This window comes from Crocuta crocuta, unplaced genomic scaffold (genome assembly GCF_008692635.1).
Source record: "Crocuta crocuta isolate KB4526 unplaced genomic scaffold, BGI_CrCroc_1.0 scaffold68, whole genome shotgun sequence".
Classification (NCBI taxonomy): Eukaryota; Metazoa; Chordata; class Mammalia; order Carnivora; family Hyaenidae; genus Crocuta; species Crocuta crocuta.
Genome location: NW_027532426.1, coordinates 1,757,364 through 1,770,300, shown reverse-complemented (window position 1 = coordinate 1,770,300; position 12,937 = coordinate 1,757,364). Strand labels below are relative to the sequence as shown.

Below are 12,937 nucleotides of genomic sequence, written 5' to 3'. Positions count from 1 at the left end.
TGAACTACTGAAAATTAGAAGCTGAGAGCAAAGCCTGGCTGTGTGTAACATCGTACACATTTGTGGGTTCTTGTGTGGCTAACTACTCTCTGGGGTATTAACCCTCACGACATTGTGTTTCTTACCTGGTTCCTGAGGTCATCAATTATTGGGAAGTATCTGCTGTAATCATGATCAAGACCCCGGCAGGAACCAGGCCCAAATTTCTCATACCAGCCCTTGATCTTCTGCTCCAGGTCGGCGTTGGCCTCCTCCAGGGCGCGCACATTCTCCAGGTAGGAGGCCAGCCGGTCGTTGAGGTTCTGCATGGTCACCTTCTCGTTGCCCGACAGGAGGCCATGTTCATTCCCCGAGAAGGCAGCGCAAGAAGCATTGCCCCCTCCGAGCCCCCCGCCATAGCCGCCTGCAGGTGAGCTGCCCCCAAAAGCGCAAGAGAAGCCACTTCCGATACCTGGCACGCCACATGCATTTCCAGCCCCAAAGCCCGCTCCCCCGCTAGAGCCAAGCCGTCTGGATGCGGAAGAAAAGCGCACAGACATGATGTCCAGACTGGAGAGCTTGTTCCTGGAGTGAAGCTTCGTGGGCAAACGTTCTGCTCAAACAGTCGAGCTTGTCTTTATATACACATAACCAGGGTGTTTCTTGATGAACTTTGCTACCCATAGCAAAACGGTGTTTGCCAGCTCATCGTGAATTATTCATAATTGGGTGATTTTTTTTTTTTTAATGAATGCCTTTACCCTACTGTGTCCTTTTCTGTAGGTGGATAGTTGCCTTGAGGTTATTTGTTATCTCCAAAATGGGACAGGGAGGAGTATTATCAGGATTATTATAGTCATGCATTTCAAATTTAGTATGAGCAATCCTTCCTTCCTCCAGGCTTTAGGACTATACAACTCCTATAAGAATAAAAAAGTGTGATAGACAGATTTCTCTTTCCCCTCCTCAAACTAACAACATTACATTTTTTTTCCAGCATGTGAGGCATCACAGTCATGATTTTCAGTGGATAATATGATCTTTTTTCCAGGTATATGGAAAATAATTTCAAGATCATGGGCTCATGGCACTGGAGGAAGTAGGCCAGGTCTTAAATGAAAATTGGGGAATTAAATGGACTCTTATTTGGTGACAGAAAGTCTTCCTCGATCTTTATCCCTCCTGAGTTACCATTTCATTTTTACTGGTTTTCTGTTTAAGCTCTGTTGCCATCCAGGTTAAATAAAGGTATTAGTTAACGTCTCTGGGCCTAGTTTTCTTATCTTTAAGATGAAGGGTCTAAAACTATGGCCTGTATGCTGCTTTCTGTTTCTAGATTTCTTGTACTTTTACATTTCTTCCTTTCACTATTTCTTTTTTTTAATGTTATTTATTTTTGAGAGAGAGAGAGAGAGAGACAGACAGAGTGCAAGCAGGAGAGGGGCAGATAGAGAAGGAGACACTGGATCTGAAGCAGACTCTAGGCTCTGAGCTGTCAGCATAGAGCCCAACATGGGCTCGAACCCATGAATCGTGAGATCATGACCAGAACCAAGGTCAGGCACTTAACTGACTGAGCCACCCAGGCACCCATCTTCCTCTCATTATTTCTAGAAAAATTTTCTGCATTTACTTCCTCCACCCTTCTCTTCCTACTCACTCCTGAATTTTGGCCCCAGCATTTCACTGAAATTAACTCTAAGAGATTGCTAAATCTCTAATCCAGTCAGTATTTCTTGTGTTTGTTCTCCTCCACTATCTTGGACACATTTGATACTGACCACCCCAGGCTTACTGAGCTCTGAACAATTGCCTTCTGGGAAGACTTCTATTAGAATATTTCTGTTTGCTCCTGTTCTTTCTTCCATTCAGTGCATCTGTGCTCTAAATTTTGTCATTCCTTACAGTTTTGTGCTTGGTGTTCTTGTTTCCTACCCATTCTCCTTTGGTGCTGTTATCACTTCTTGTTGCTTTGGGTCTAGGTGAATGGCTTCTAAACAAGCATCTTNGGGGATGAGCACTGGATGTTATATGGAAACCAACTTGACAATAAACTATTTGTAAAAAAAAAGAAAAAAACAAAAAAAAACCAAACATCTTTAGCACTGGCCTCTGCCGCATTCTAGACCCATGCCTCACTATGTCCACCAGACATTTCTACTGAAAGGCTCTGTCACAACTTCTAGTCCAACACTCACACTTTGTTATCTCAAATTTGTCATCAGACTTTGATCTTTTGTATCTTTTTTCATTACTTACTGGTGGAATTACTGTGACTCATGCTCAAGATTGCTAAGAAATCTTTAATTTCTGTCATCTTCCAACAGCTCACATCCAACAAATTAATAGTCCAACTGAACCGACTTCTGCAGTGTCTCTTGAAGCATTTTTCTCTTCTATTTTCTTTTTACTCTCTTTTTTTTAGCTCAATTATTGAATTTTTGGTTCAAGTCTTTCCTTTCCATCCTGATCACTAGGCAGATAATAAGTCAAGGTACTATTCTAAAACACACCACCATTCATGTAATTGAAAGAATGTGGGTTCTTTCAGATATATTCAGATATATCAGCATCCATATCCCAGTTCTGCAACTTTCTGTCTGTGTGACCAATGCAAAATTCATTCTCGCTGAGCCGCCATTTCTAAGAAGGAGCCACAACTTGTGTTTCTGTGAGTTTAAAAACATGGTTTAAAATCCATGGCCTATAAAACTAGATGAAACTCCTTTGCCTGACATGTAAGTTTCTTCTTGAGGTAGGTTGTACTCACCTGACATGTTTATTCTTTTATTTTACTGCTCTTCTCCCTTCCCTCCTTTTGGTCTTTGCTCATATTGTTCTCTCCATTTGAGATTATTTGAGATCTTGCATTTGCCAAGAACAATGGATATCACTTTCAATTATAGAGATTGAACATGAAGTTGCTAAAAATATAAATTTTCATGACCTAGTAAGTGACTAAGCCGAAAAACAAGCCAGAAAATCTGCTGGTTGAGTAAGAAATCATATTAATAGGGGCACCTGGGTGGCTCAGTCAGATGAGTGTCCGACTTCGGCTCAGGTATGATCTCACAGTTGGGAGTCTGATCCCCATGTCGGGCTCTGTGCTGACAGCTTGTAGCCTGGAGCCTGCTTTGGATTCTGTGTCTCCTTCTCTCTCTGTCCCTCTCCCACTTGTGCTCTGTCTCCTCTATCTCTCAAAAATGAATAAATGTGAAAACAAATTTAAAAAAGAGCATATTAATAAAGCAGTATAGCCTATTATATTACATAAAATTATGACATCATAAATGTTATTTCTTTGCAATCTGTAAGATTATGTTATATCTGTATTACTAAACCTCTATTATATAAGGCATGAAATGTTTTTAAAGAAAAATATTCATGTGTTAGTACCTCTAACTGAATTTTTTCCTGACTTTTGAACACGGGACCTGACATTTTCATTTTGGATTAGGCCCTGCAAATTAGGTAACCATTTCTAGTTGTCAGGTTTTTCTCTGGGGTAGCTGAAGAGTTCTAGAGAAAAGACCTGCAGGTGCTTGAGTGTTTCCCACCACAGAATGCTTACTGCACAACCATCCTGGAATCTCTCTCTCTCTCTCTCTCACACACACACACACACACACACACACAGCCTCCAAATATTTAGGGCTTTACTCTTAAAGATGAGCAGAATTTCAGAAATCACCATACACTGGAAAACACGTCAATGTGAAAGACAAAGACTCAAAGAAAGAAGAAAAAAATGGCACTTGGGAAACAGATAGTAAAGGAAGCTGAAAGAAAACTTAAAAGACAAAATACCTATCATTAATGTCCTTAGAAGTAACAAAAATACTACATATTTGAAGCATGAATACAGTACCATTAAAATTGAATAGTATAAGAAAAGGGCTTTCAGGATTAAAAAAAATAACTTCCAAAATAATTTCCAAAATAACTTCAATGGATGGGTTGGAAAATAAGGTTAAGAAAAAATCTCCCTAAAAGACAAAAAGATGTATAAAAGAAAAGATTAGAAAATTAGAGGTTTAGTCCAACAAGAACAACCTTAAGTAACTCTTTCAGAAAGAGAGAAAGAAGAAATGATGAAAAAATCATATTATAAACCTATTTCATAATACTACTCAGATCTAAAGAACCTAGCTGCTAAGTTGAAGGAGGCCACCAAGAACTATGAGTAATAAATGAAAAAGAACCACAGCAGAGCACATGCTCAGTTTATTTCTGAGAACCATGGAGAAAAAGAGAACACTTAAAATATGAGAGGAAAAGACAACACATCCAGTGATGGGGGAAATCAGAATGGCTCTGGAATTTTCAACAGCCCTGGAAGTCATGATTCCAAAGAAGAATGGTTTCAAAATTCTACTTGAAAATGGTATCCAGAGCATCTGGGTGGCTTAGTCTATTAAGTGTCCAATTCTTCATGTTGGTTCATGTCACGATCCCATGGTTCGTGAGATCCAGCCCCGCATTGGGGTCTGTGCTGACAGTACAGAGCCTCCTTGAGATTCCCTGTCTCTCTCTTTCTGCCCCTCTCCCTGGCTCATGCTCTCTCTATCTCTCTCAAGATAAATAAATAAACTTAAAAATAGACACCATGGTATCTCCATGTCTAGCAGTTAAATAAGACTAGATGAAATATCCTGATGCTGAATAAATTATTGTAAAATGTCTTTTAAATTCATATCTAAGCTGAAAAGAAAATAAAGGAAGTCATTAAAGAAAAAGAAAATGTATATAGCTAAAATATGAGTGGTGAGCAAACAAAAGCTCGAGTCATCCTAGAAATATACTCAGAGCAGAAACAGATTTTCTGCTTAAGAATTCCATTGAGGAGTAAGATTTGGAACTGACCAAGTGTCATAGTTGAACTTGAGACCACCACTTAAAGCTGTATATCTCCAAAGCCTATGTCTTCGGTAGAAAAGATGAAGTTACAAAAGTCTCCATGCTGGCCAAATGGAGAAACTAGTAAATCATTCTGTCACTGATGGTACTGAGTAAAAATTCAATAATGTTAATGTCATTGATATTTGATGATGACTTATAATCATGGCCTTACTCTGAAACAGTCTTACAATTTGAATTCATGCCCACTTACTCTGGGAACCCCAATCCAAGAAATTCATTTAAGATGTTTTCAGGTTGGTACTTCTCCATAGTACCCAGGGGAAATCATCTCTGTCCTGGTCCTGCAGGACTCCCAAAGTTAAATTCCAACCATATCTACACTCATAATGAGATAAAACAAACATGTGAGGAAACAAACACATATGACTAAGAGCCAACACTAACTACAGTCTATAGAATAGGACGTCAAAGACCAAGGATAATAAGATTACAAGAAAGCGTATGCAAAAAAGGTGTGGTTTTTGTGTTTAGGGAAGTGAAAGAGAGAACTGCCAGTGTTACAAATGAATGAGTGACTATCAAAAATGACTAAGTAAATTTTAAAAAGAGATGAGAATGGAAAATAAATAGATAAAGAGTATGAGGAGGACACGGATCATGATGGACACTGAGCAATGTATAGAATTGTTGGATCACTGTACACCTGAAACTAATAGAGCACTGTGTGTTATTTATACTTAAATAAGAAATGGGAAATATAATAACTAAAACTGAAAATTTTAACTGAGCATTAAGCAACAGATAAGACATAACTAAGAAGAAAGTAAGTAAATTGTAGGGAAAATGATAGGGTATTCTAAATGAAAGAGAATGAGACAGAGGAAGAGCAAAAGAGAGGGGGGTGGTAGAGAGAGAGATTGGAGAGAAATTCTGGCACACTTTTCATTGGAATCACCCTAAAGACAACACTAACAGAATAAGGTAGAGGGTAAGAATTTTCTAGAATAGACTAGAAATAGTTCTCCAATTTAAAAGGCAAAATGAATTTAAGAATCTACTTCTAGTCACATGGTGATGATGCTGAAGAACACCAAAGACAAGGAAAAGACCGTAAAACAGCCAGAGAAAATAGAGATCATCTACAATGGAACCATAATTAAACTGTCAGCAGCTTCCATTAGCAACAACAGAAACTGAAAGACACTGGAGTGATCTCTACAAAATATTAAAGATAATTCTCACATTAAAACTCAGCATCAAACAGAAATGTCTTTCAAGAATAAGGTGTGGATTCTGGGAACTCATGGCAGTAATGGCAGAATTTTTGAATCCTCACATAGAGATCACACAGAACAATTATATCACAAAACCAGAGACCCATGTACACTTTTATTATTTTTTTAATGTTTATTTATTTATTTTGAGAGAGAGAGAATCCCAAGCAGGCTCTGTGCTGCCAGTGCAGAGATTGATTCAGGGCTCGATCTCGTGAATGGTGAGATCATGACCTGAGCTGAAATCAGCAGATGTAATACTCAGAATCTATGATATATATAGGTATATGCCTTTCTATCTATCTATCTATCTATCTATCTATCTATCTATCCATCCATCCATCCATCCATCCATCCATCCATCTATCTACAGGTATATAATATATCTATATGACAATATAAAATTCTGTATGATGACAAAAAGATTAAAAATAGCAAAAACAACACATTTGTATCATCCAATAACAAATGATAATTCACTTCTCTTGTAAGGAGCCCTTCAGAAATCTTGGGTGTTTGCTAAAAGAAGAAATATCAGGGGTACCTGGGTGGTTCAGTCGGTTAAGTGCTGTCTCTTGATTTTGGCTCAGGTCATGGTCTCATGGTTTGTGAGTTAGAGCCCTGCATTGGGCTTTGTGATGACAGCACAGAGCCTGCTTGGGATTCTCTGTCTGCCCCCCCCCCCCCACATGCTGTTTTTGACAAAAAGGAGGTGGATATCAGTTTGTGATTTGTGCTTTAACAACCTCCCAAGCATAATATCTGACATCTCCTTCAGATGGCAACTGATTCCTTGTAAGTGCCCTCAGTATAGAATCTCACCACAGCAAAAAGCAATCTGCAAGGATTGGAGAAGAACATGTGATTATTGATAAGGGACCATAAGGCAAGCTGAGGGCCAAGCACAGCTAGCATTACCCCCCTCCTGACTGCCCCTGCCCCCAAGTTGGGATATGTGTGACATTCCTCAGGCACTCCTGGCTGCCCAAGGACAAAGGAAAGGACAGAAAGCAAATTGATAGAATCTCCACAAGTTTACAAATATATTAGTCAATTACAAGAAAAAGGCAATCTTATCAATAGCCTAATCTCCAGAAACTGTAGACTCAGTTTCCTGGAGCCCCAACACCACCCTCCCCTCCATAGTGATGTGGGAAACAAAGGCAAGAAGGAAATGGCAGATCTCTGCTTTGGATTTGGTGTCTCCCTCTCTCTCTGTCCTGCCCCCCCCCCAACTTGTACTGTGTCTCAGAAAATGAATAAATGTTAAAAACAAATTTTAAAAAAGGAAATGGCAGATAAAATTGAATTTCCTTGTAATCTGCAGCCTATTGACAAATATTTGAGGCAGGCAGAGTAGTTTCTCCAGGAAATCCCTACTGTCTTAATGTTAATGTTTTGCTAGAGGGACTAAGAACCTTAGCTTGACAATAGCTAGACCTCCTGTAATCTGTGAGTCTTTAGCATGTGGAAAATCCCTTAAACTTCCTCTTGACTTCACCTCCCCAAGCCCATAGTATTTAATGAGTCATTTTTCACAACCCCAGTGCAGCTCTTTCTGCCCACAGGTCCTGTCCCCGTGCTTTCATAAAATCACCTTTTTACACCAATGACGTCTTTAAGAATTCTTTCCTGGCCATCAGCTCGGAACCCCACCATCACCCCAAAAGGTCATCAGTTATTAGCAGAACTCCTGAAGAACTCAGGAGCCCCAGAATTCTGCAAAGTGAAGGAAGATCATAGACCTAAACGCTATGGTGAATTCTCACTCTCCTCAAAAGGAAGGACAGATTTAAGTCTAAGTTCTTAAGACTTAAGAAGATGGGATATTTGCTTGGATCCTATGAACTCGACAGAACATGAAGGAAACACACCCAGAATTTCATTTTATATCTGTTCCTTTGCTAAATAGATACACAGGGAATTCTGGTTTGTTCCCTTGGCAAAAAATTGTTAAAAAACAAAACTGAGTAAATTTGAAGATCTAATTGGCTTTAGTAAACAATGCATGAATTGGGCAGCGCTCCACCTAGCAGGTAGAGTGGTGCCCCAAGGAGCTGTACAAAATGGAAGGCTTTTATAGGAAGGAGGGTGAGGCAAGAGGGTATTAGCAACAGAAAAAGAACAAAAGGATTTTTACTTCTTCTTTTTCGGGGGAAGAGAAGGGCAGGTTTTTTGTTTTTCTGATTTATCACGCAGATGACCTCACCATTTCCTATCAGGAAATTTCAGATGGACTATTAAAAGGTCACATTGCTGGAATAGGTCTAAACTGTAATTAAGTTTTGGTTTGCTGCTGGGGGGGCAGATGAATTCATTTTAGGCTTGTAATTTCTTCTTTTTAAAAAATGTTTGTTCACAAACTGAGGACTGATGGGTGTGGGGGGGAGGGGAAGGGGGAATGGGCATGGAGGGGGCACTTGTGGGGATGAGCACTGGGTGTTATATGGAAACCAACTTGACAATAAACTATTTGTAAAAAAAAAAATGTTCATTTTGAGACAGAGAGAGAGAGTGCGAGGGAGGGAGGGGCAGAGAGAGAAGCCCAACTCTGGGCTGGTGTTGTGGAGCCTGATGACCTGAGCTGAAATCAAGAGTTGGATGCTTAACCGTCTGAGCCACACAGATGCCTCTGTAATTTCTTCTTCTTTCTGCTTTTCTTTCTCCCTTTTTCTTTCTCTTTTCTTTCTTTCTTTCTTTCTTTCAACAAAATGATGACTTAGAGTTATTTGCTTTTCTTTTGAATCTTGTCACATCAACAGCACCCTTACCACAAAGTGCAATGCCGGCTTCCTGTACTACAGTGGGAGTATGATCCTGATTCCAGTCCAGGGTGTGGGTTTTTTCCCCCCCACACCAAGCAATTCTCTGACACAATTGTTAGCAGCAATTGCCCCACACTCAATTCTGACACCATCTACCTGGAGATAGGTGAAGGGTTCAGTCTTGTTAGACTGCTCACTCTACCTCCAACTAGTTCAGACCCCAGTCTCAAGTCTGGGCTGTCTCTTGTGCCTCTAACCCACTGGCTGTAGATCACAGGTTTCCCCAGGACCCCCTCCTTGGGTCGATTAATTTGTTAGGGTGTTTCACAGAATTCAGAGAAATATTCTACTCACTAAATCACTGGTTTATTATAAAAGGATAGAAACCAAGAATAGTTATATGGAAGCGATATACAGGCCATGGTGTGGGGAAGGGGCATAGAGCTTCTTTGCTTTCTCCAGGTGCACCGCTCCCCCCGAGTCTCTACAGGTTCATCCACCTGGAGGCCTTGCGAACCCTGTCCTTGTGGGGTTTTATGGAGGCTTCATTTCATAGGTGTGGTTGATGAAAGCATTGGCCTTTAGTGATTGAACTCAACCTCCACCCCCCTTCCCTCCCAGGAGGTGGGTTGGAGATGGGACTGAAAGTTCTAACCCACTCATCACAAGGTTGGCTCATCTGGCTCACCCCCCATGTTTAGTTTCCCTATAGATTTTCCAAAAGTCACCCCGTTAACATCACCAAAGAACCTCGAAAGCTCTCCGCATCTTGGAACTTCCAAGGGTTTTGGAACTTCTGTGCCAGGAAATGGATGAAAATATCCTTCTTATTATAAATCACTACATCACACCAGGAAAAGCTGGTTACCATGGAGACAGTGTCTTTAAAATCAATGTGTTATGAGCACAGCTGATAAGCAGGGCTGGGGTCATTGGTGTGAAACCTGTGCAGCACACAAGGTCTCATGTGTGCTCATGCTTGGTTCCATGCTTTTCTGTTACCATCTTGATATTCTTAATAATTTTATCCCTGAACTTGTGTCTTGTAAGTGAAGCTCACTGAGGTAATGGGACAAGCATTTGAGCAGAGGAGTATGGAAATATGTTTTAGTTTTCCCTTCCTGCGTCAGCGGCATGTAGCATATGCAATGCCCAGGCACACAACATTCTGGTGGACCCGTCCTGTGAGTTTGGTGAGACGAAAGCAAGTGCAAGGGTAAGTATGTCTATGACTGAGTAAGTAGGGCTTCTGACAACCCAGAGAGGCCAGGCTTTCCATTCAAATGGAATTTGTTTCACATGCAGAGAGAAGGCAGTGGTGTTCTAAAAAACATGAACTTCCAAGGAAACTGTGAACCACTTATGCTGAAAACAATGATATAGAAAGATAGAGCCACCCCCTGCTTCTTTTCCTATCTCTTTTTACTCATCAGTATGCCAATGGTATGCATTGGTAGAATGTGAGCACACAGTAAAACCTTGGTTTGAGAGCATAATTTCTTCTGGAAACACACTTGTAATCCAAAGCACTTGAATATCTGAGTGAATTTCAAGAACCATTGGCTCAGTTGTGATCATGTGACGTTTGGTGTCACGTACTACTCCTAGGGCAAGGCATTGCTCAGCTTATCAAGTTAAAATTTATTAGAAATGTTTCCTCATCTTGTGGAATACTCCCAGAACAAGTTACTCACAATCCAAGGTTTTACTGTTTTAAGAAGTGACAGAAAACTAGTTGAGTTGGTTTGGTGCAGTGTTTCCACTGTTTTGGTAAGAACAAAATACACATGTATTTGTAGGGGCTAACGAAAGGCAGGCTTCCCCAAAATATGCTACTTTGGCATGCTGGCTATTTTAAATGAAAGGTACTTAAGAAAGCCTGTACAAGAAAGACATTTGAACCCTCCTCTCTGTCCCTCTGAAAGCAGGAAACAAATCTCCCATGTGAAACATACCCTCTCTGTACCAACAGGTAAAGAGACATCCTTATTACCAGAGATGGGAAATTTAGAGCCAAGAAGCCATATAAACAACTCTTGTTACTTTTTACTGATTTACTACTGCAGCCCAGGTTCTGTTTACAATTCCTTACCATTGAAGCTCCCAAACTTCAGTTTTCTCTGTCCTATCTATTGCTCACAGATTTCTTTTCTCTTTGTCTAAAAAGTATAAAAACTGCCCGCCTTGGTCATTTCTTTGGGTCTCACTTTCATTATTGGGTCTCCGTGAGCACGTAGTAAGACTTTGTTGTGTTTTTCTTCTCCTGTTAATCTGACTCATGTAAATTAATTCTTAATCTAGTTGGAAGACCTTGGAAAGTCCAGGAAATTTTTTTTTCCTTTCTTTCACATGTATCAGCTACAAAATATAAATTGTTATTTTGGCAATTCTATAGACAAGTTAAATGTTCTTATATTTGAATTTAAAATGGGTATTTCCCAACATAAAAATGAATGGCAAAATGTATGCCAATAACTTAAAATTTTAATTTTTATTTACTTAGAATGACATTAAATGACAAATAAGAAAAACATGACAAGTAGAGTGTATGACTGCAGAAAAAAAACCTTAATATTTTAGTGTCTTTGGAACAAGAGACTTTAGTGATTTTTGAACAAGAGACTCCACATTTTCCTCTTGCACCCTACCCTGCAAATTATGCAGCTGGCTCTGTATACTGTATATTGGAAAGAGTATTTCCCCATAAATTTCTAGTATTTGTTTCATTTGCTACCTTTTGAGTGAAGATTTGATAAATGTCACATACTTTGCCACTTCTTTGAACTCCCATGGGGCTGCTGTGTTGTTGGCGAGAATTCTTGCCTTTGCTGGAGCTTCTCATCAGAATCAGATCGCAAATTACAGAATAGGAAAGCGGCTCTCCTTTTAGGGAATGTAGCATTTGTTAGGACTGCTTACCATACATTTTGATCCAGAAACATAGAAAGACACAGAAGCTGTAACACATGATGGTGTTTTGGGGTGATGATGAGATTCAGAGCTGATGGCCCTCTAGCAAAACATTATCATTAAGATAGCAGGGAATTCCTGGAGATTAGGCTATTGATAAAATTACGCTTTTTCTTGTAATTGACTAAGATATTTGTAAACTGATGGGGACTCTATCAGTTTAACCATTTGTTTTCTCTCCTTTCCTTTGTTCTTGGGCAACCAGGAGTGCCTGATGCCTGGGGCATAAGCCAGCCTTATGCTCCCTGATCAATGTTCATCAGCCTCATGAGATTTTAAGTCCTAGACCAGGTCTTAGTGTGTTGAATCTTGTCTGCCACCTGGTTTTGTACAGCTCATGAGCTAAGAATGGTTTTCATATTTTTAAATGGTTTAAGAAAAATTTAAAAGAAGAGTAGTATTTCATAATAGGGCAAACTTATTTGCAATTCGGGTTTTAGAGTCGATAAATAGTTTTTTGGAATACAGTGAGGCTCATTCATTTATCTATGGTCGATGGCTCTTTTCTGCTACAATGGCTCAGCCAAGTAGTTGACATAGGGACCTTATGGCCTGCAAAGCCCGAACTCTTTGCTATCTGGGGCTTGACAGAAAAAGTTTGCTTTAGAAAAAAAGACATTCACATGAGGTTCATTGCTGTGGATCTTGCCAGAGATCATCCTGACTGTACAGGGAGCATTATCCAGGGAAGTATCTACCTCCAGAAGAATTTGATAGACTCGCCAGTAGGAAACCAGGAATGCGCCATCTAGTGATGGGATTTTTCAATCACAGGAGAATTTCTAATTTTTTTCCAGATTATTTGCCAGATATTTCCAATTAAAAATGGTGAGATACTCAAAGATTAGGCCTTGTGAATGTTAACATTTAAATGCCACGTGATATTGACTATTACTAGAGTAAAAGTCAATGAAAAGAGATCCCATAAATATATCCCTGTGAATGTAGAAAAAGCATAAAGCTTGAATAATTATTTATTAGTCATGAGTGAATGGAAACGAGTGCACATCCACTTTTTTATTTATTTGAAAACAAACACCCAACATCCTGTAAAAGTTAACTGGGAAAACAGGTTATTTCTGCTAAAGT

At 39.6% G+C, this 12,937-nt stretch overlaps 1 protein-coding gene and 1 long non-coding RNA gene across 4 annotated transcripts in view; both read right to left on the bottom strand.

Moving 5' to 3' along the window:
• The window catches only part of KRT27 (keratin 27), a 4,956-nt gene extending 4,417 nt beyond the window's left edge, over positions 1–539 (bottom strand). Inside the window, exon 1 of the mRNA XM_077779223.1 lies at positions 126–539. Within this exon, the coding sequence (XP_077635349.1) occupies positions 126–539 (414 nt within the window). The remainder of the gene's footprint in view (positions 1–125) is intronic.
• A 1,793-nt stretch (positions 540–2,332) lies between these two features.
• On the bottom strand, positions 2,333–6,718 carry LOC144244032 (uncharacterized). Of its 3 annotated transcripts, XR_013338822.1 has the most exons (4): positions 6,658–6,718; positions 3,001–3,173; positions 2,750–2,903; positions 2,333–2,648 (listed from the first exon to the last, which is right to left on the bottom strand). It is a non-coding gene; the product is annotated as an uncharacterized LOC144244032 (long non-coding RNA). The 3 variants fall into 3 exon arrangements; XR_013338820.1 differs by having other exon boundaries at positions 2,333–2,903; XR_013338821.1 differs by having other exon boundaries at positions 2,333–2,903; positions 3,001–3,169; positions 6,658–6,697.
• Between the last annotated feature and the right edge of the window lie 6,219 nt (positions 6,719–12,937).